Genomic DNA, 22,857 nt, shown 5'->3' on the forward strand with positions numbered 1-22,857 from the left:
CTGCAGTAAATCTGTTTTAGTTGTTACCTCACTTTGCTCGTTCGGATGCCTCCGAAACATCTGCAAAACACCTTTTATCCTGTAAGCATCGTATTATAGCAAAATATGTACAGGAAACCATGTACGGCAGCATGATTAATCAGTACTGCCTCATCGTATCAGTTGATACTGGCAAAGTTCTATATTGATCCGGTTTTTCCCAATCGAAAATGGCTAAATCCTCAGATTGTTATCGATAAGCCAAATAACATACCGACAGAATAATGAAATTCAGTTGAGCTTATTCTATTATTTTAGCTGGTTTTTCTTTTCTGCTCATCATTTATTGCCATTTTTGATTGTACACGATTTACCTATTGTATGATACGTTTGTCGGTTCAAGGTTGCTTCGATGGATAACTTACGTCATCGTTACCTTAAAGAGAAACGCACAAACACTGGCTTCCGAATAGATTAAGTAGGCCTGGGCCTCTTCTGTTCAGCAAAAATGAAAGCAACCCAGTATCTGATTGCTGATTACTCGTCGAAAGAAGCAGCGACAACGGCTGATTTGCGTAGATAATTAAAAATGTCCTCTAGGATGAAAAACATATATTAAGAACATTTCTTAGACTAGATGGCCCATATGGTACCGAAATATCATAGCTAACTTTATTTAACAAAACTATAGTTTCACCTCATATCGTGTTTCGGTCCTTATCAAGCAAAATAGAAACAAAGGCAGCACTCGAGCCGAATAAAACTATCTGAGATAATGTCGAATACAATATATAGATGAGATAGATTTGTTGATGTTACGATGAAGAGAGAAGTGGAACAAATGTGTCGCCATATAACCGTGACGCCGACTACGGACGCACAAGTTTATTACGTAGTATACGTTGTACGCTAACTTTGATTATAGATAGAACTGCTATATTTGATTTATGCAATCACAGGTCGAAATCTCGTACGGGTCTTGTACGGTGTAGCCCGCATCCATCGGAGCCATACACCGTGATACAAGGACAGATAAAAGGGCTGCTAAATCAAAACTAGAAGGAGTAGCTTTTTCCGACTCGAAGTGGCGACTGGTAAGAATGGCTCTGACATTAAAAAGCCAGTTGAGTTAATTTCGTCCTTGACTGTTTTGTGTCACCTGTTTTTATTTTCAGATCTCATTGTTCGAGTATATCGTTTTGGATTTCCTTGGGGACTGATCGCATCCTAGTCAGAAGTCAATTTTCCGACTTGCTTCTATATAAATAATCTGTTATTAAAACAGCTGGCCCTACGGTTTGATACTCACCGTCAACTCACCTAGTCTGTACCTTTACCATTGGGCGCCAACACAAAACAGTTCCTTGCTTTTCCCTTATACGGGTCGCCTCGTATTTTTCGTTTCTTCGAATGACGTGTTATTTCGAGAGGCGCTCAAGAAGATAATCAGCAGACTGCAGCCAAGCCAATGGCTGATGAAAAGACCGAACGGCTGGTCAACGCTTCGTTGTCTTTCCGCTTCACTCGTGACCCACCTCTGCTGCCTATTGGCGAACGCCTGTCGTCCTGGAAAGCGGCGAGGACGCCAAAGACTTTGGAACTTTTTTCAAGCTCAAGGCCGCAGCCACTCCCAAATAACAAATGAAAACTGTAACGCGCACTGCGGGAGCAGAGAACGCTACCAAAACCTAACGGATGGAAGAGATGCTGCTGCAGCTTGGCTTAGATAGGACTTGCAAGAGGCTTTGATTGGCAAGGCCGGGGTGAGGGCGTACGATCTTATAAAGGATTTGGTTTCCAGCGTACACTCTTGGAGGTTTAAAGAACCTGAAGAACTGCTAAGGTAAGCGAAACTCTTTGTTCACGTACCCGTTAGCTTCTCACGTTTCGTTTGGCCAACGATCAGAATCGGTAGAAGGAAGGCTTTACCTTAGAGTTAACTTTACGATTTACTATTGACGGAACAATTGCTAAAAAATAATGAGCTCGAATGGCTCCTCTTTGGCTGTTCAAATGTCCATAAAAGAACGTATCCCAGAGCGTGAGTGTTATTTTTCAAGAAAATTACTTCCATTGTACATATAACGTAATACGCGAATGCGCCACTGCACGGCGGGCTATGCCTCTCTGTCTCATCCTACAACGATGCACAACTATACAAATGGTATAATGTTCGAAGCAATAAACTCATACGTGATTATGCTAACATTGAAGGAAAAATTGCATGTCAGCCTAAGCCTAATTAGAGATATAGAAGTTCTAGTTGTTGTATGTGGTCAAGGAGATTTTAGAGAACTTAAACGTGGGTAGAACCTTACCTCAGATGGTGAATGTCTTATCATCCAGAATGTAAATAAACTAAACAAGCAATAACGTGTACTTTAAAAGTATATATATTAGGTGGGTTATCTTTTTATTATGTAAGTGAAACTATAACTATTTGATTATTGAGGTAACATGAGGTTACTGAGAAATCTATGCTATCTAATCCCGCAGTGACGCTTTTGCGTCTATTAGGTTAGCATATATAAACGAGTATATCGGGCTCCAGAAGCAATTAGAGACAGGCATATAGCAGGATAATAGGGTTATTTGTGACGAGCTCCTCTTCAAGTTTACGGATGATATATTTGTGATAATTATGAAATTATTCAACAATTCAGTGAAGTGATATTATGAACTTCAGCCTTCCCTCGAGTATAATAACGCTAATTGAAAAATAGAAGCAGTAGCAAAGGGTGCTAGTCTGCCTCAGTATCGAGCACCCTAGCCGGTATCTGTACCAAACCGCTATCTCTATAGACATAGACGTGTTCGAACTCTATGAATAATCGTCACGAACTAGGTGACCTAACCTAACCTACTTCTAAAAACAAATGTCGAATCAATGGCCAATATTGATTTACTTCTATAATGTATATGGTTTTGCTTACTCTTAAGTAGAGTACATATATTTGGTCTATTGCCTCTTTTAAAATTCTTAAAAAAAATTATCCACTGGAAGACAAAACAGGCAGCACAGCTGCCCCTACAGAGGCATCTCTCAAGATCATTCGTGTGATAGATTTATATTTTCCAATTTATGAACTAAGCGGCAAGAATCGTAATTTCTGCCAAAATTAAGGGACTAATTGACCAACTGAATGAAGCACATAGCGGATCTTCCACTGAATTTTCGAATTAAAGCTTAATTCGTTTTACATAGAAAAACGAACTATACTCACAATGTAAATTCATAAGGGTATAACAACAGTGACAACATAAAATGAGTACAAAAACATATCAGCATTTTTTCTACTTTAATTCACTTAAATCAAATCTGGTAAAAACGTGAAACTACAGCAAAAGGAACTAAGTAAAGCACAAGCAATAGAACTAAAAATCGCAGTCAGCTTCCCTATCGACGGTCTGGGTACCGGGTTTTCGCCGGAGAAGAAGGAACTACTCTGTTTATATGAAAGGCTTTTAAAGGCGAGGATGAAGTTTGAAAAGGGGAGTAAATAACTGGTAGGGTAGTATAAGTTATTGTATTTGGTTATCACAGCTTGATTCCGATTCAAATAAGAAAGACCTTTTTTGCTGAGTTCTGTTCTCTTTCTTTTAATTTTTCGTATAGTCATCGGTCTCTTTTCTCTTCTTTTGAAGATTCAAAAAAAAAGTGACCAATAGGTGTATGTGGCCGGGTTTGGCCTCAAGTAGGCCGATGGTACCAACAAAGTGGCTTCTATAGGCATCAGCACTGAAAAAGTAATGCCCACTGTGATTGCATCGTCAATGGTTGAAACAGCAGATACATTAATATTGCTATTCCGATTTAAAGCAAACGTTTTATTTCTGGGAAAACGTATGTGTACACATTTAAATTATGACGTGATCGTTTCTGTATATCTGGATTTGCTCGTAGCCTTCGAACGAACCGGTCGGTTTCCATCTCCACCGAAAAATCCCTTCTCTCCAAAAAGTTCGACCACCACGGCGCGAACTTCTGTATAGCTGCAGCAGGGCGGCGTATTTCGACTCTCAATCCTCTGGTCGCCAAACGGCCGGCTGATCATTTTAGGAGCCACGCGGATTGGGTCACTTGCCCCCATAGAATCGACTCAGCACGCATCGACGTATCGTGCGTTTGTTTATGGTAAAGTCAACTCAGACGTGGGTCACTGAAGCAGGTAATTTCCAGATGTGTTAAAGAAATCCAACTAAATATTGTTTCGCGGAAGAATTAAAGATCAATTATACTGCTCGATAAATCCAGAAACCGAGTTCCTATAGTAAAGGAGTTATTATGGATATGCTGTTGAAGTAACCACCTTCTTATTTGTTTTAACCTGGCTTGGCCTGAGCGAGCCTGCTAGTTGCATTACACTGCGCTACACAATTTTGTTGACCTCTAGCGCTAAAAAAATTCTACGATAGACAGGTACATTTCGAAAAGATGAGTACGATAATACGACCGTTAATTACTTGTTTTGTTAAGTTAAAAATAATTTATATCTTTTTCCGCTTTTTCTAAGCATTTATTTTTCATTTCTTTTTACTTTTATATAAGAGTGCCCTTCTCCACAAATGTATCTACATGTCAAAGATGCGCTTTTTTACAAATTAGATTTACCTTGTACTTCCATGTCCTATGATGCTCCACTTGCCGGAAAACTCATTTCGAATTTACGAAAGCACGAAGTTGATAAAGAAAAGTAAAAAAATGAATTAAGGATTCAATTTGGATAGCTCCTCAATTGTTTATTAAAACTTGAGAAACAATTAATCTTCTATATTTCTAAACATTTAAGATAATAAGGGAAATAATATTTAGAACAATCGATGCATACCTGTATATACAGGTAATAAGACTTTTTTCAAAAGGGGTTAACAACGAAAAATCACATAATGTGTGTGTATTTCAACGCAGGTCTTAAAGCCAACCGGCAGAAATATCGAGGGTCTTAAAAACCGAATTCAAAAGATAATTCATCTATTATTGTGCCTGGTACTCGTTGATACTACTAGATAGGTCGCCTCCATTAACCACCTTTCTCTATATATGAATTACTCAGTTTTTAATAACCAAGTATTTGAACTTTCTCGTAAGTTGTACATGTAACAATAGTTCCCGTTCTAACTGCCTCCATACTAGGTGCATATAATTTCCACCTTCAAAAAGATCGTGTAAAAATTACGCTCCGCGAACTAGCTATAACTGTCTAAGTATAGCATATAATTTGTGACAATTGCTTTTATACCGTTATGTTATGTTTCTAGGATGCGCTTTTTGTGTGCACTAGGGATACTAAGCCCATTGGTCAGCCTTTGCCTTGGTGCTGCTTTTTCCAGCAGTTCAGGACAATGCTCAGAGGAATGCATTCAATATATTTTGAGTGATGCCTCTGGACCTAAAATTCTTCGCCTGTATAAAGAATTACTCAAACAAGATACGGGATCGTTGGTAAGTCCGTTTTCATTTATTTCACCTTTATCACCGCAATTATATTAAATATTTGGTTTGAACTGGCACATATCTTGGCTGGATGACTGTTCTAGCAGGTACGCATTTGTAAACAACAAAATGAAAACCAGTTCATTACTACGAGCTTATCGAGGGTCAGGCGCGATTTTCCCTTTTAGAATACGAGCTAAACTTTAGCTATCGTCTAATGTGTTATCTCCGCTGAGACCATACGTTCATGAAATGTATGGTCCAACTTTTCCGGTCGCGGTACAGGAGATTTACATTCGCCAGAGTTCAGACTGAAAAAGTCGACATCAAAAGAACATACAAAAAACTTTTTCTAAATTCTAAAATGTTCATATGAATGTATACGCTGCTGGCGAAGTAAGACCATCTGTCGTCTAAAGGGTCGTCCATATAATTTATAGCGATTAGTCTTTTCTCGATTTGTTAAGCTTTGTTGGCGATTTTAATAACCTTCAGCTTCAAAGTCCATCATGTTATTATATGTGTGTCGTATAAACGCGGAACATCAGAGTTTAAACATGCTAACTTTGCATTTCACTCACGACTATTATCGCGAATTTAGAAACGTAGTTTTTTTTTTTATAAATGACTTGTGAGCGGTTTTTGTTCCAAATTAACACCATAACCAAATCGGACGGCAGTTAATTAGGATATTTACATCCGTCAGAAATGTTTTTATTGCTACCTGTAAAAAATGTCACTTCTATTTAAATTCACAAAAAAAAAATACAACTTCAGTCCGATCTATCCCGAACAACCTATAGCCATCCGTACTTTTAGCATGTGCATGCCTTCTAAGATAGAAGAATTTTTAAGAGCAAACGTTCCGTCACAAAATGCAACTTCATAATCATTGTTTCCATGTAATTCTAGTAGTGTAAACTGGGGCAGCTTCATGGCAGATTCTAGTGTTAAAATTGCAAAGCTATCAATAGCCCTCGTTGGCCAATCAACGCCTGTCTATTAATTGTACTTAACTTATACCAGCTTATGTTTCTTCGGAGTCACCGTCTTTAGATATAACAATATATCTATATCGTTATGTATAGATAATACCCGAGAGCTCATCGAGAGTAAAATCGAATGGGAAAATTCAGCTCGCTTAAAGGGCCACACAGACAGCTTTCTTTTCCTAACTTGTCATAGTTGTTCGGTACAGGGTTTACGCTCATACACATCCCCCAATAGTCCCCCAATAGAAATACCCCCAATAGTCGTTTATTCCAAAGCTTAATTGCATCAACACTTTTTATTTCTCGTAGTGTTTCAACTACGGTAAGGAGAAACGGTGATTCGAACAACAAATGAACGTATCACTAAGATATTGGAGTGTTATCTACTAGACTCAATTAGAAACAGCAATTTCTATATGATTTCAATACTAATTACGCGATACAAAACAGACCAGAGTTTACCTGAGTACCTTCCATAGCTACTATTACTGGATTGTACCCTTTATGGTTTCACGCTGGCCATATTCGAATCATCACCACGTGACGAGCTAGAAATCAAGCTGACTCGGGTAGTTGACAACGATAAATTCATAATACGTCTTCTTGTTTGTTAAAATTGCCTTCAGTTAACAAAAAAAAAAAAAAATCTTGATCACTTGCTCAATGCTATATATCTCTATCCTATAGTCTATAGTTTAGGGACGTCGTTTACTTTTTATTGACACTGTCTTTCAATGTTCATTACGGCCAGTGAGATAGGTTTCCAAAGCAACATACGATTTTTCAGGCCGTTACACTCATTACCTGTTGGCGAAATAAAGATGACATGAGAGACACATGAGGCCTTGCTATATTTTGTGCTAGCCATTAATTAAGGCACAGAGTATTAATGAGAGTTCAGGCAATTCTTTTTCACCACCATTTCTAGGCATCTTCATGTATTTGTAGATCTTTAACTGTCACTCCTTACATTAAAATACATTCGTAGTCTTACTTTTGTTAATTGTATAGAATGTATGAGAACGTCCCCATTTTGAAATGGAGATTAACGTTGATGTTCTGCTATTCGCAGAGTTCTGTAGATGTGAACGGACAAACTTATGAGGTCTCCCCAACTAAAAAGAATCTTATCCAGAATGCTATCCGCAAGGGGGTCCGGGAAAGCGTCATTGAAGGTATTCTGGACGACGCAGCCATAGTTCCAGTAGGTCCGTCGTCTTCTTTAACTCCAATCTCATCCAGGGTAAGTCAACTGGCTAATTAGGGTCCTTTTCTTGTGTATTGATTTCACTATCAGCTTTTTTTTTGTAATGCTCTTTGTCTTGGCCTACTCAGGCTCTCTATCTGATTACCTCGATAAATACGTGCGCACAAACTACCTTACTCATCGCCGCCTAACACATAAGAGCGTCCGGCAGACTTTGAATTTAATAACTTTTAAACTACGCGTTACCTGCGGACGCACCTTAACTAGTGAATATTCCAATCTTCTGGTTGAAAACTGGTTGAGATTACTGCAAGAGAAAAGATAAATTATCTTTCAGTACCGAAAATCAACATTCAGTAGTCAGGCTCTTATTCCTTAAAAGTTATAGTGCCGCGGAAATTTATTGAAAATTGACAAAAGCATTAAATAGGAGGTGTTAAGCAGAAACAGAGTACGCGAATGGCGCAAACGTTTCAAGCACAAAGATTGAAGCGTTGCAGACAAGCGAGGAGGTGATCAGATGTCGGGACCCAAAGAGCAAAAGAACTTATTGCCACAATATAGGATTTTTTTTACAAAAGCACAAGAGCCTGGAGATTAAGAGTGCTGTTAGCCAAAACTGATACTTCACATGTAAAGTGTCATAAAATTGAGAAAAGATGAGTTTCTCGTGAATTGACCTCAGGTCAATTGGACATGCATGCCGTGTGTCTCACGTGCAATTGGCAGACCTCTAATTAATCAAGAAATACCCGCTTGGAGCGTTGTTATAGGCAAGACATGGTTCCGCTCTAATTGATAGTAGTGGCAGAAGGAGAGAAGCCAGACAAAAGCATAGCGTTGCCGTGGGGGGGGGGGGACACGTCGAGTTCGGTGGCAGTGTCTAGTAGATTAGGATGTAAGGCCATGGTAGTAGTTTCAGCGAACGTCAAGAGCATCTGCTGCAATGAAATACTCGTGGAAAATGAAACAGTGAATTTAGCCCACTATTTCGGCTTGCTAAAATTCTTATAGACCGTTGGCACGGCATTCGTTTGCACGTAGTAGCACGTAATGAAACGCTAGACCTAATCGCCATATCTTAAATACGTCTTGGATTGAAAGGAATACCTGACGTTAGCTTCAACCCGTTTACTCCTCCTATCTAAATCCGTGTGATTACGGGGCTTTTCGTACGCTAAAAAGTCCAAAAAACAATGGTCCATGTTATCTTACTAACCACTTATTTGGAGAAGCCCCAGGTAGGACAATTACATATGGGAAAACTGATGGTGGGTTTATGGCTGCCCAGAAGTTGCCAGAAAGTGGCAGGGCGCTAGATTTGCTAAACTTGCTTGTAACAGCCTAATATATATGCACATAACTATTCATCCACGATAGAGGTCGATCGCCAACTTCTTTAAGAAACAATATTTGCTTAGTCTATTAAAAGAAAAAAAAAAAGAAAGAAAAGCTGTATCTCTTATGTCGATCGCCGCTTCTATAAATGAAACCGAATAGAAACACGAGCGGAGACGCATTCTACACGGCTAACCGCGTCATATTTTCTCGGATCCGATCCAAAAATCGGCAACATCTAACTGATTGTGACAACTAATTTTCAGTCGACCACTCGTAGCCGCAAAGGGATAGCTTGCTAAATACATCTGTTGCGTATTGCTTCTTTATTGCATTGGTTAATTAACCATTTCTTTAGTTTAGAACGCTTGAGGGTCGTGTACAGTATGAAAAGACTATACTGTAGAGAAGTAAGTTTTATATCCACGAGGTAAGTATGCTATACAAGCGCGTAAAACCTGACCAAGATGTAGATGAGAATATCTTAATTTCGCGTTCGATTAATTTGTCCTATATATGATTCGCTTGTTGTATTTGATTGTGGATGTCCTAAGCAGACAACTCAGCAAACAATAGAGAGACCATTCCGACCTGAACCTGTTCGTGAACGACGCCCAGGCTTAGAAACTTCACAAGGTCAATATCGAATTTACACCCGAAGAAATGGAGATATCAACATTGAACTTAATGGGCAGACATTGAAGGTGCCCGATGACCTCACACGCCTGCCACATATTGTTGACCAGGACACCCTCATTGTAAGTTGTGGCACGGTCCACCACCTCTTAAGAGAATTGCCAAATAGTCTCTTCAGTCTCATCATAGACATCATGTTCCGCATAGAGGTCAAAAAATAACTTCAAAAACATAACTTGTAACCTTGGCTATATTTTACGAACATGTTATTTGTTCGGGCCGTCTTTTACTAGAAGTTACATTTTTGCGGTATCCTATGAAGTACTATTCAACTTGAAATTAATCAAAATTTAATGATTTCAACTATTTTGATAGTAGCTTATTTTTTAGAACTTACAAAGAGCAAAATAAACTTAAAACCTAATACGAAGTTGAATAACTTCGCATTGGGTTTTTAGTTTATTTTTACATTCCACAAAAATAAGTTTGTGAATTTATTCACCCTCGGTTTTATTTTCAAACACGTTTTTCTATTTAAATATACATTTACAGAACAAAAAAGTCCAAGAACGAAGAAAAAAGTTCAAGTAGTGTCCCATATCTTCATTACTGAGTAGCATATATTTTTCTTCGGACGGAACATTGGGCCCAAAACGTTACACAAGATGTATTGCAACCAAATATAGAATGGAGACGAGCAAAACTGGGCTAACAGACGTACGAGAAGATAAGGATTGTTAACTTACGTCTCACCCAACTAAAAACCTAATTTGTTAGAAATCTTCCTTATTGATTCTAGAAATGCCTCGCATACTAATTGACTAATAGCTGTTTTTGCAAACTACGAAATTTATGCGATCTCCGCGGTGGAAAACCTAATCTCTTTCTAAGCCATCTTCCTCCTTTTGCACAACTTTTAGTCAATTCTTCAATGCCAAATTCAAAAATTTCCGTAGTACTATCGGCTAGACGATACATTACACGCCATTTAAACGTTTCTGTACAAGAGCACGATCGCAATCTACGTTATCGCAAAAATAACAAGTTATATAATATTAGGACTTCGTGAGCCATTGGCAGGGTAAAAAGGTACGTCGTAATTTACTTGTCGCTTGTTGCTAGATCATTCATTTTCCACAATATCTGTTACCTATCGGTGCAATTGGCTGCCAATTATTAAGCTAGCATGCAATGCGTCTAGCATATTTATTTTTACCACGTTTATATTGAGCAGACGTATCCGTAGATATGCAGTTATATAGCAGTAATCTATAAATACATATATTTAGATATAGTCACTCTTACCGCTAATGTTGGATGAAGATTCATTTCTACATATGAAGGTCCTTATTCTTGAATATGCTTATGTGGCTGCAAGGGATGGCAATTAGTCGCGCCGATGATGGATAACTACAAAATGTTCCTAGGCACTACGTGTCTTCAAATCGGCGAGTTTATCTAAACATAAGTATACATCACCTGATTGGGATTGTTTGAAACCTGCGCGGGCAATTCGTATTAACAGACGCTTAAGTATATGAGTTGTAGAAAAGATAATCTAAGACAGAAGGTACTTATCATAACTAGCTTCTGCCTTTTATTATTATTATTATTATTGCAATTTTATAGGACGTCAATATAATGGTGGGTGTTGTTGGACGTATCGGGGATTCGCAATCAAAGAAACCCTTCCTTCAGACCCGGAAAGACAATGCGAACTAAATATACGTATCTTCACACTGCTACATAGACGGACTTTATACGGTCGAGCTTTACTGGATGGGAGTGTTTCAGGGACCTTATACGCTATATAAGACAAGGCTTAAATATATGAGTTGTGCTCTTTTGCTGCTCACTTTCTTTTTTCTTTTATAGGATATCGTCCGCCAGCTTCGGGAGCTAGGCGTCCCTATTAACCACGAAGGCAATAAAGTAACCGTCGGAAGCCCCACAAGTCCTCAAGATCTAAGACTGCGCGTCTCAATCAAAAAGATTGATGACAAACCAAGCAGTGTCACTATCACGGCCAACAATGACAAGTACGTACTTCCTGGTGACGAGTATAGCCTTAACCGCTACTTAGGTCGTGAGCCGGAAGTCGCCTATCATATTTTGCGCATCCTGAGTGCTCACGGAGTACCTGTCGAGTATGATGCCCAAACGAAGACGCTTAAAACAACGCTTACCTCCGAAGATGACTACATCACTTCACGAACTTCTAGTCCTAACCGAGGTGGCAGTATTACAAGCCCAAGTGGCGGCCTAGTCAGACCTACCGCATCTTCCCCTAAGGTCGTTCGCATAGGATCCCTATCCTACTACCTACCTGAGGATTGGGATCGACTTAGAGAAGACCTACAGGATGGTCGCATCTCAGCTACGAGTGTCATGGACATCCTAGACATGGAGCACATTGCAGCACCGGGCGATATTGTATCTATCATACGCACGCGTATCAGTACATCGGTTGGAAAGGTTCGCCCACAAGGCATATTATGCAAATTTTTTTTGGCTACTGGATGTTGTAGCGTTAGTAGTAGCTGCCGGCCATAGTAGCTTTGTTTGTTAAATAAATAGAATCGGTATACGCTGTGGCTTTTTGAACCATTTAGACAAATTATAAAATATGATCGTGCACCTGTATGACTTTAGGTGAGGGTGATGCGTTACGGAGATAATGTTACAGTCGAATTAGGGTCGCAGACTTTCAAATTACCGAAAGACGATCGTGAATTAGAGAAGGCATTACGGGAAAATGAGTTCCCAATTGAACTGATACGCGATTCACTCCTGCGCATTGGTATTGACACCCGACGCGTGGGAAGCACAGGTTTACGTGTATTATTGCCTGGTGGAGAAGCCTATCTTAGTGGATTACCAGTGACTAAACAATACCAATACAAAATTGAGCCGGGCGTTGGTACGGTTAAAAGTGAGTCTTAATTAATTTGACACTTATTAGATATTCAACGTTTCCAATCCACGTTAGTCCTTAGGCATGTGAAGAGTTCGTATAAATTAGGCAGAAACTTTTTTCGGAACTCTCAGTTACCTAAAAATACTATCTATCTTCTACACGATGGTTCCAACACACCCAACTAGTTGAGTTCTGAACTTAATACTAGAGCGGTATCATATCATTCTAGATATTTGTATTTAGACTTGGTACAAAAAGTATAAAACAGACAGTAACAATTTACATGTATTGCTTCGTTTTCCTTTTATCGTTTCGGAAATCGATACCGTTTAATATTCCGAATTTGTTTTTCAGTAATCGTTGATTCAGATACGTATAACCTTCCCTCGGATACCAGAACCCTTGAGCGCGCTATTGCAGAAAAGAAGATCCTTCCTCGTACCTTGGTAGATGCCTTTAATGCGATAGGCATTTCTTCTGAAATGGACATCAATCAACAACAAATGACGGTCAATCTTTCATCAGGCACTATTAAGTAGGTTATAAAGTTACTTATATTGAAAATAGTCTGACAGCTTGTCTTCTATAATGAGTCTCATATGAATGGACTTTAATACGCTTAAGGGTCGGAAAGGTCAATATTTTTAACGTTTTAGCTGACTGATTTATGTCAGGGTGGCTCGGCCAGATCGCAGCTTTCTTCAATATGTATACGAGCAGTAGTACGGACAACTATCGAGTTTTTGAGAAATTTGAGCTTAAGTTTTGCGAAACAGGTTTCGAATTTATTTTGCAATTTATTTTTCAAAATCCAAGATGAATCCCTCCGCATCAATTGATTTAGGTTAACTAAATGATTGGCTTTGACAGCACACGAATATAGGAGATATTAATTACAAATAGCTGCAAGCAGTATCTTCAGCCTAAAGTCGATCCCACGGGATCAATACTTTCAAACGAGATCTATTTCTTTAAACTGAAAATTTAATAGTGCTCTGTATAAATAGGTGGACATAGACAAGAGACAACAGTGCTTTATTACGTAATAGTAAAGCAACGAACCTGATTGAAAGCATATATCTTTTTATAAGGCAGGATTGCCCAGGGATTCAGATAGCTCTAGACATAGACAACTGAAGACGATAAAATATGGTGCGACAACGTCTGACTATAACTTGCTCGACTCTAGAATTCCAGTCCCGCTTAACGTTCATCAGCAAAAGGTTGGTTCCCGTTTGCGGCTCAACGTGCGTGGTCCTGAAGGGAATAAAGTCTATACGCTGACTATCGGTGATTCAAGGGACGACAAAGTCGAGCTGCCCATTGACGTCCATGTGTTAAATAGCTACATTCGAACTGGGAAGGTGGATAGCAACTTACTGATGCAACTGCTAGGTGAGTTTTCCGGTATTTAGATAGCAGTTCGTCGTATAGGGCGAAACCTTATATAGCGAGCCGCCACTACGTTTACAAAACATACGCTAGCAGCTTGTAGAGACACACAGATACAGAAACTTGTACTGCACCGAAAAAGCAATAATAATAATAATAATGACTATTAGAATAACAATACGTCTATTAAATACTGTTTATAATGAAAATGCGGATCATCGTTCTAAATATTTTGCATTGGCCAAAGCTACACGTATATAAATGACAGATCCGCTTCCTGGTGAAACTTGACCGAATTTTACTCACTTCAGTGTTAATGTTCTTTTCAATAGAATAGAAAACGTTTTTTGATAATACGATTATAATAAATTCAGCGGCAATTTTCGATAATAATAATATCTGAATGATGCCGGTTCTATTTTCCCTGAATATTGCAACCATAATGAATAATTTTCTCAAGCTATAGCTATTTTGATTAGCAAATGATCGTAAATACACAGATCCACCCATCTTGATCGGTGCTCGATTTGCACGACGGTTACCGTGTACAACACGTCAAGCTTTTGAGACAGGTGTGTCTCTAGTACTATTACCTGTTAGCCTTCATTTTAACCAAACAACGGCCAAGTCAATGCTGTAAGACACGACCCACGGGCACAAAATGACGCTCCGATGTTCTGGCGGACTCACTAAATTTAATGCTTGTCGAATATCAACAAGGGCTGTCATTCGTCAAATCGGAAGCTGTGAAAATCTTACGATTTGTTGATGAGCTTTTTTTTAACTGTGGATAATTTCTAAATCACTCGTAAATAAGGTCTACTTTGTGAAGCCAAAATTAGATGGATAAATGCCACAATTTTAAACGGTTATATATATATATATATATATATATAGAATTATCGAAAAAAATATTGGTCGTTTTCCAAGTTAGGTCAGGTTATATCAATCGTGTTAAGTCGGCGTTGGTATGGTTTGAAAACTGAGATCTGGGAGCAGTATATATATATATATATATATATATATATATATAGTAAATTGTTGAAATGACCTTATTCAGCCTTAAAATAGAGTGACTTGAAGATAGATGAGATTTCTGCAAAATAGATTTCTTTTTATGATAGTGTTTTTCAGACCCATAAGAAAAATTCTGCCCTTTATGGACAGTAAAGAGAAACGGCGAAAAGGTGATTATATCGCTGCCCTCCTGTAAATTTTGATGTGAGAAAAGCTCCGTATAATAGTGGACTAACTATGATCAGAGATGTTGAAATTGCTCTAAAAGTCGAGCAAGACCGGCACGTACGTAGCCATGATATCTCTAACGAGCTAGGCATCTACCACCGAGCAATTCTAAACTGTTGAAATAATTAGTTACTATATAAATATTTAACCACATCGAGAGACTATTAATGGGAAATTTTAATGCTTTCACCCACTAGCCCGGATCTTGTACCATCAGATTACTATCTACTTTGGAATTTTTTCAGTGATGATATTACGGTGTCACTAGAAAAATAACAGAAGGTCATCGATTAAGACGGCACATATTTAGTTATGTGCTATTGTTGTCTTTTAGTGTATGAACAGTATTTATTTTAGTTTTAACTTAAAGATGACCAACACTTTTTCAACAGGGCGGGGTGTCTATTTGTCATGTTTTTGCTTTAAATTGATAGATACAAATTATTCAATGAAATTTTTCTGCTTGTGCTATAAAGTGTGGTTTTCCACGGCCATGAACCCTCATTTACCGCAATTACAGTTTTGATTCATTTTAATATTCCTTTTATAATTTCGCAAACATCTTCTTGATTATCTTAGGTGCACGAACAGACGTTGTCATGTTAGAACTTGTTCGAATTTCGATCTATACATAGTAATCCAACGGACTTAATTCTGGGCTGCTTGGTAGATCATTCCAGAGCATGTCTGTATTATCAGGCAGTCAACCCTGTGCAAATTGCTTTGTAAAAGCCCGTGTGCCATCTTGTTGGACGCCAATATCATCAGTAAGACACCATTTCGTTTCAGACACTTCAGCTATGTACGGTGCTACGACCAATTTGTAGAACACGCAAGAAGCTTTTTTAATTATGCGTTCGCTTTGTTTGAAATGGCATGTGGAACATTGAACCAGAGTTCGCTTCGTTCCAATAAGCTCATCCCCTCTGAAACGTCAGCACACCAGCGATTATTTCGGCAGTTCATTTTGGCATCGAGGATGAAAATTGCCCCTAAAAGGAAAGTCGAAAATCTGCATTGATATTCTTGTGAAAATTGGGTAAAAAAAACAGAACCGGTCAACCTGTCTGCCCGGATCTATTGGCCAACCTAAGAAGTCTCGGTGGGAGCTCGTCCATCATGTTCGAACTTGATAGTAGGCGATCTGCACGAAAATTCCGAAAACTACACAGATTGTTTTGCTATAACGAGCTTATTGTTTCGTTATAGAGAGAACTGGCTTTCGTGTGGTATTGAGAATAACCTATAAATGTGTGCCTGTTACGACAAACAGCCCACCGAAATATGTTCCAATTCGGGTCACGTAGTTTTATGTGCGTCGGGCTGGCGCTGTCGTCTAATCCACTATACACAGCACCGTACTACATTTAAGCTGCGTAAAGAAAATGATATCTTAGGAACAATTTTCGTCGACAGTTTCACCGTAAGCACGCAAAACGGAACATGTAAATTTTCTATTTTATAACGATAAATCGTTTAGCCGACATGTTGGCTTGGAACGGAATCCGTTATGAAATCGATCATTTGTTCGTAATAGCAGCAATAATGAACTTTTTCAATTAAATTTGTTTGACAGGTCGTATGGGGGTGGCTCACTATCTAGATTCCGCGAACAACGTACACGTCGTTACTCTTAACGGGAAGCCTTATGAGATCCAGAGCTCGCCCGTGTAAATAAATGTACGTATTTTTATCGATAATATTGTTGAATGAGCTCGCTGGTCCTCTAGTCGTAAGCGCGTTTTCTACCCCAGCCTCACGCTCGATTGTTGTCTCTAATCTCACGTCAAGCGTTTGTATTTTGCCTCTTCTAGCTGCCTTTGACAACCCACATAGCCGTACGGCACCCGCCCAGTTGTCTGTTATCAACTAACCCGCTATAAGCTCGCAAAGTTGATTCTATCGTGTCGTTTTCCCACGATTCGTGTCCAACCGAATGAAATTGCCTGCATCATTTTTTTAAATGTCCACTACTAGATTGACAAATCAATACAACTTAAATTCATAACCCTGTTCCTCTCTCTTTTGCTCTGACAGTTTTTTGACTTCGATTAGGACCGTCGTCTCGGAGCGATCATTTGGTACATGGTGGCTACATTAAATTGTTGATACATTACCTAATATATCATTCGTGGCACACTTTTCTGTCAACATCCAATTCGGTCGACCAGTTCTGCAATACGTCAAATCCAAAACCCGTTCCGCATGTTGAATCGTCGATATCATTTGATGGCATTTACCCAGCGGCGGCTTTATTATCCATGATTCAAACGATGCCAGTTGCGCCATCTGCAGTTCGGAACGGTAGCTGCAGCTGCTCGTAGCGACAGCTGAGGCACTTCAGAGGAATAGAAACTCTGTCGATCCAACGACAATAAACACTTTTGATGGTGGACCACACGACATCAAATGCGTAGGACACTGTTGTAAATGTCAAGAAATAAATCTACAATGTGTAAACAAAATATTCATTTGTCATAATTTTATTACCTGATGGTAGACAACTGTTGAAAAATTCTGATAGTCGCAATCCAATAAACTTGCTTTACTACAGAGGCTTCATACTGCCCTCTTATAGCCCCTTAGCAGCCAGTTATAGCAGCACCCATGATCGTGACTCAAAGCACAACTTCTGCTTTATCGGCAGATGTGCGAAACGCTGAAGCTGCAAAACATACAATAGTCCTCATAATGACTAGAACTTCATTTTTTTTTCATTCATTCATTTTTTGTTATATACATATATAACAAACTGTGCCAGGCAAAAGTGATTGTCTTTATCCGCAAAATGCATATACCACTATTTGGTATTTTGCTCTCCCTGGTGTGAGACAGCAAGCTTTCTACATAATTGTTTTCGGCGTACATTGCTTGTTAACACTACCTTCGAGAATTTATGCTGTTTTTCCTTCAGGTTCTCAGTTATTCTGTAGATCATCCTCGACTGAGGGCTAAAACTGCTCTGACATCCGTGCAACGTTAATTTTGATCACTACAGTTTTTCCGCAAATCTCAATTACCTCATTGAACTTAAGCGTCAGCATTCATAATAGACTTCATTCAAACTACTCTAGTCTTCCTAATTAAAATTAACAGGTATGACCTGTGCGCATGTCTTTAAATTTTGACGACAAGAGTGCCAGAATAAAAAAAACGTCTGTGTAATTCATGGTATTTTGTATTCGATATCTGATGTTGTTACGTTAAAATAAAATTAAGAGTTAATAAAAAAATTAAATTGATAAATAAGAAAGTAACGAAAGTTTAAATTTAGAATATTATTCCTATTTTTGAAGGGATATAATTAACGAGATTCAATTGAATGTTCCTGGCATTAATCTGGTGGTCAGTAGGGCACCGCTTCTGCTAACAATGAAACATGCTAGTATTAAAGAATATAAATTGATGAGATGCTTTATCTTTTGATCGTGAATATTGTAAGACTATAATAGGTTATTATAAGCAAATCTGACAGGCTTTGAGACGGAATAACTTTTGAGCTACGTGCCGTTAGCAGACGACAGTTGTTTTGTTAAACAGTTGGTTTTCAGGAAGCTCGCAGATGAAAAACAGTTGAGTGTTCTGCAAAAGAAATGAGCTCCGAAAGAGAAACACTTTCAAATCTCGAGAATCAACGTTTAGTGGCCAAGTTTTTGTCATTCGAAAATCACAGTGCTACGGAAATTTATTGAAGATTGGTGAAGAGATTAGCACAGTACGCAAATGGTACAGGCTTTTTTTCAAGAACAAAGACTGCGAGGAAGTAACCAGATTTCAGGAACAGAAAAACACGAATACACTACCACAATCGAGGAGGCTTGTTACGAAAGCACACCTTGAAATCTAAACGCTCTGTCAGTCAAAACTGGCATTTCGCATGTAGCACTATAGAGTTAAAACTCAAATACTGAAAACGCGAGAACTGAATAAGAAATGGGTAGCCCGTGAATTGCGTGTAATGTATTTTATGTGCAACTGGCGGATCCTAAATTAACAAAAAAATGGCCCGGAGCATGCCGTTGCTATAAACCAGGCAGGGTTCAAACTCCATTGTCAGCTGGAAAGGAGCCATATTGGGTTCGAACGTAAAGTGACGATAGTCTTTGCAATAGAAACTAGGGGCATTTGTTGTTATGAGACATTAGCCGGAGATAAAACAATAAATACAGCTTCCTATCTCGAAGTCATCAAGATCTTAACCGCAGTTGAAAACACGCAGTCTGGTTATTTGACGGCAATGCCAGATCTCATCGGCATGATTTAATTACTTTCTGTATTGAACAAAAAGACACTCACTGTTAGTTTTAACCCACCTATTTTCCTGATCTAAGTTCGCGTGATGACAACTGATAGGCGAGCATATTTCACTTTAGATCTATCTCCTGAAGCCACGGACGGAGGAGAACTATAGGTATGTGCCTGTTGTATAAGCTGCCAAAGCACTGGAATAATAATGTAAGGAATAAAGGAGAGTGCCTTTAACACGTATTGAAAAGTCCTCATTTTAACCTAACCGGTTTAGAAGTCATTCGACTTCAAAGTCCGTCGAATTCGTTTCTGACAACCGAATATTAAGAAATTAGGCCGATATCAGAATTCTGTAGCATGAAGATAATGGCTAGAATCGATGGGGGTTTACAATAATCCGATGCAACAATGTGCTTTTATGAAGTTTTTACAAAAATGAAGCTTTCTTTTAGTGAAAGACAATAAAGTTTTCTATGAGAAGCAAAAGTGAAACGGTGACACAACATCGTCAGTACCAGACAATCGACTAACTTGAGTCTTCAAACTTCACCGCTTTACGGCGGTTTTGAAAATGTTCCATGTTTCAGTACAAACAGCCAGAAACTTTTCGATACCTGATTAAATACACCCTCCATGACCTACTGACAGGAAGAAAAGCTACGACTAGATGACGGTTTACAAGTGTGAAAACCTTATTTTTTAAAATGCTTTTAGAATGTTCTATTGTGGAGATTTGGCGTTTGGCCTTTATTCAATCGCGAAAACATGACATGCCTTTAAAAAGAGCTTCAACGCCGCCTTCAGTTTACCTTTATTCTTTGGTTTGGCTTTTTTCCCTATACCGCCTGTGATGACTCAGAGAAGTAGCTATCCTGCTACCATTTGTTTCGATTCGCTTTGGAGAACATGAATTGTCACTTCCTTTAAAGCATTTGTACTTGAACTCCACTTTGATACATTGCCAAATGCTTCCGGCTTCCCTTTAGGCATGGCTCACAAGATAGAACCCGTAAATTTATTTTATTAAAAGATATCATTCCTGTCGTTCCGCGCTTAATCACACGTAGCGAATAGGGGCGTTCAGGTGGTCATGCGAAAAGCGTATTTATTTAACGAATTTCGCATTCAAACACTCTTCATAACGAAAAATTTTGACTTCAAATAAAAAAGTGGAATCATACGAGCATCCTGGCATTAAACAAATGACCTACATAATTTCAATCTGTGCTTGTTATTACAGGTCCATTCTAATTTTTATTGACCCAAGGTATATCAATGGGAAACGGGAAAATAGATACCAAATAAGCATGCAAACAAATGTGTTCAGAGATACGTGCTTTTCATTTTTTTCTACGCATAAGTCTGATATGTTTTAGTACGCAGTAGTTTTTTTATTTCAGTATGATTTGTGACTATTAGGTTAACATTGCAAGACAACAGTGCTGAACTTCAGCGTGGCTGATCTGAGAACGTTAGAAGCTAGTCGAGCACAGTTCATGTTCGCACAGGGAAATGTATATATGTAATAATCAGTAGAGTATATATTTATATAATATTTTTCATTATTTTTCAGCGGACACCTAGCAACAAGAGTGCAGTTGATGTTCTTTGCCCCCAATAACTAGGCACACCATCAATATCCTCGTCTCAATATACGCGTGCTGGGCAAAGTCCGCTATTTAGCTTTTGCAGGCGTCTAGATAACTCCATAATCATATCTTCGCTTCATATCTTTGCGTTACCATGTATAATACTACTATCTATTTACGTTACTACTCTGTCAATGCATATAGCATGTTTGTGTTGGCTAAAAAGTGTTAATTGTGGACCTTGTATGAGGTGCATAGTCGCACATTTTACTAATCTGTCCTTTCGCAAGTTGCGCTAGATGGAGAACGGTGGAAAGTTATTATTTAATAAACCAATAGTTTATTAACAAGTTAATCGACACATACATCGTCATTTAATCTTAATCACTACGATGCGGCACCGGAGTTCAGTCCGGACTTCCGTCGTTGTTTAAAATATTTATATATATATATATATATATATAAATAAAATTGTTTCTCGCTAGATGGCATTGCTGAAGCGCTAAGACAATAGCTTTCTAAATGAAAAAAGATGGCTTCGTGAAAGTTTAGCTCTCACGTTGAAATTTTTTGCAAATAAATTGTTGAATAATGGTGCGCCAGTCGAACTTCGTTTTCGAAAAAAACTGCCCACGAACATGAATCGCTCTCAATTTTATTTTCCTATCCAATAATATTAATACTAGCACTGCTATCAATGGCCAATAAATTATGTTTTAGATTAGATATTACATATTATGTTTTAAGGATAGTATCATTCGCCAAGGCTTGCAATAAGCGGTTAACAGTTATTACAGATTGCCTAAAGACAAATTGCGTTATTTGCTTCCAGAGCTACACGGAACGTTTTAAAACCAATTGCAAATATTTCAGGGGGGCGCAATGGATCGTGAGGCGTCGAAACATAATTTTATCACTAAATGCCGTAAAATTGCGCATCATGCTCGAACTCAAAAAGCGCTTTATCCGGCAATAGCAGGACATCTTTTCAAAATTTAGACATGCGCTTAATACTAACGAAAAAAAGGTACATATATATTTAGAAATATCGATAGTACTCAACTTATGATATCAGCTACATTGTCATCAACTATACCCTGCAATCTCAAACTACTTTATAGTAGTTTGTAGTATATGTGAAGTCAAAGCCATGCGGAGTTCTCATAAAGTTCTACACGTACATATATGTTAATGAAAACAGTGTGTTTACAGAATATGTTTATAAGCAGCATCAACGTACGCAAATTCACAGATTTATTGCGAGCTAATGACTAAAAGTTATACTGTTTATTGAAAATGTTTATGTTTATTGATTAATAAAAGCTATTTTTTTTTCATTTATAGGACAAGCAAACTACGTAGCTAAATGCATAAAACAACATGTAAAGGATATACAGCAAACGTTAGAAATGTTCGCTGTTTAATATGAATATCTTCGACATAAAATTACGAGATTATGGACTTCTATGCTTAATTATTATTTTAGTTAAAGACGGTTGCTCCAGATTCGAACGATTAAGAGCGAGGCTCGACGGATACGACGACAACGATATGCCAAGAATGGCCAGTAACCAGATGATCGAACTGATGAGTTTAGTTATCTTTTTAGGAAGCGACAGCGGATACAGGCGGAGTAATCTTCTCAAAACGCGTTGCCGTCTTCGATTTTATCAACCGAGAATCAACGGCCAGGCGAAAGCAGCAACTTTTGTGATCATCGTACTCACCACATATCGAGCCCTCGCATATGTAAAAAATCATACTGGCGTGCGTGACCATCGTGTATAGAAACAAACACAAGCATCCATTCAGGTTCAAATATCGACAGTGCTATACACAGTGAAAATAGTTAAATATAAAGACTGCTGTTTCTATATAAA

The 22,857-nt window shown here is 38.4% G+C and overlaps 1 protein-coding gene and 1 long non-coding RNA gene across 7 annotated transcripts; one reads left to right on the forward strand and one right to left on the reverse strand.

The window, feature by feature from the left end:
- Positions 1-1,371: 1,371 nt before the first annotated feature.
- LOC111246285 (uncharacterized) lies at positions 1,372-22,857 on the forward strand. Of its 6 annotated transcripts, none has more exons than XR_015324653.1 (11): positions 1,372-1,822; positions 3,884-4,148; positions 5,239-5,422; positions 7,478-7,648; positions 9,505-9,708; positions 11,462-12,061; positions 12,239-12,518; positions 12,858-13,038; positions 13,693-13,898; positions 21,851-22,004; positions 22,464-22,857. XR_015324653.1 is itself a non-coding variant. In XM_022795613.2 (11 exons), exons 3-10 carry the CDS (start codon positions 5,240-5,242, stop codon positions 16,812-16,814), a joined length of 1,923 nt encoding a protein of 640 aa, XP_022651348.1. In that variant the 5' UTR covers positions 1,372-1,822; positions 3,884-4,148; position 5,239; the 3' UTR covers positions 16,815-16,820; positions 17,178-17,605. The 6 variants fall into 6 exon arrangements, 3 of the variants coding, with proteins under 3 accessions (XP_022651348.1, XP_022651350.1, XP_086840938.1); XR_015324655.1 differs by having other exon boundaries at positions 22,587-22,857; XR_015324654.1 differs by lacking the exon at positions 22,464-22,857 and adding an exon at positions 22,322-22,438.
- Positions 5,238-9,510, reverse strand: LOC147757174 (uncharacterized). Its single transcript, XR_015324669.1, has 2 exons — positions 7,871-9,510; positions 5,238-5,724 (listed from the first exon to the last, which is right to left on the reverse strand). It is a non-coding gene; the product is annotated as an uncharacterized LOC147757174 (long non-coding RNA).

This window comes from Varroa destructor, unplaced genomic scaffold (genome assembly GCF_002443255.2).
Source record: "Varroa destructor unplaced genomic scaffold, Vdes_3.0 BEIS01000003.1, whole genome shotgun sequence".
NCBI lineage: Eukaryota > Metazoa > Arthropoda > Arachnida > Mesostigmata > Varroidae > Varroa > Varroa destructor.

Excerpts from the sequence above, each read along its gene's own strand:
- LOC111246285 (XM_022795613.2), top strand. The coding sequence starts at position 5,240 with ATGCGCTTTTTGTGTGCACTAGGGATACTAAGCCCATTGGTCAGCCTT. Across the intron at positions 5,423-7,477 it reads AACAAGATACGGGATCGTTG|AGTTCTGTAGATGTGAACGG; the intron begins GTAAGTCCGTTT and ends TGCTATTCGCAG. Across the intron at positions 12,062-12,238 it reads TCAGTACATCGGTTGGAAAG|GTGAGGGTGATGCGTTACGG; the intron begins GTTCGCCCACAA and ends GTATGACTTTAG.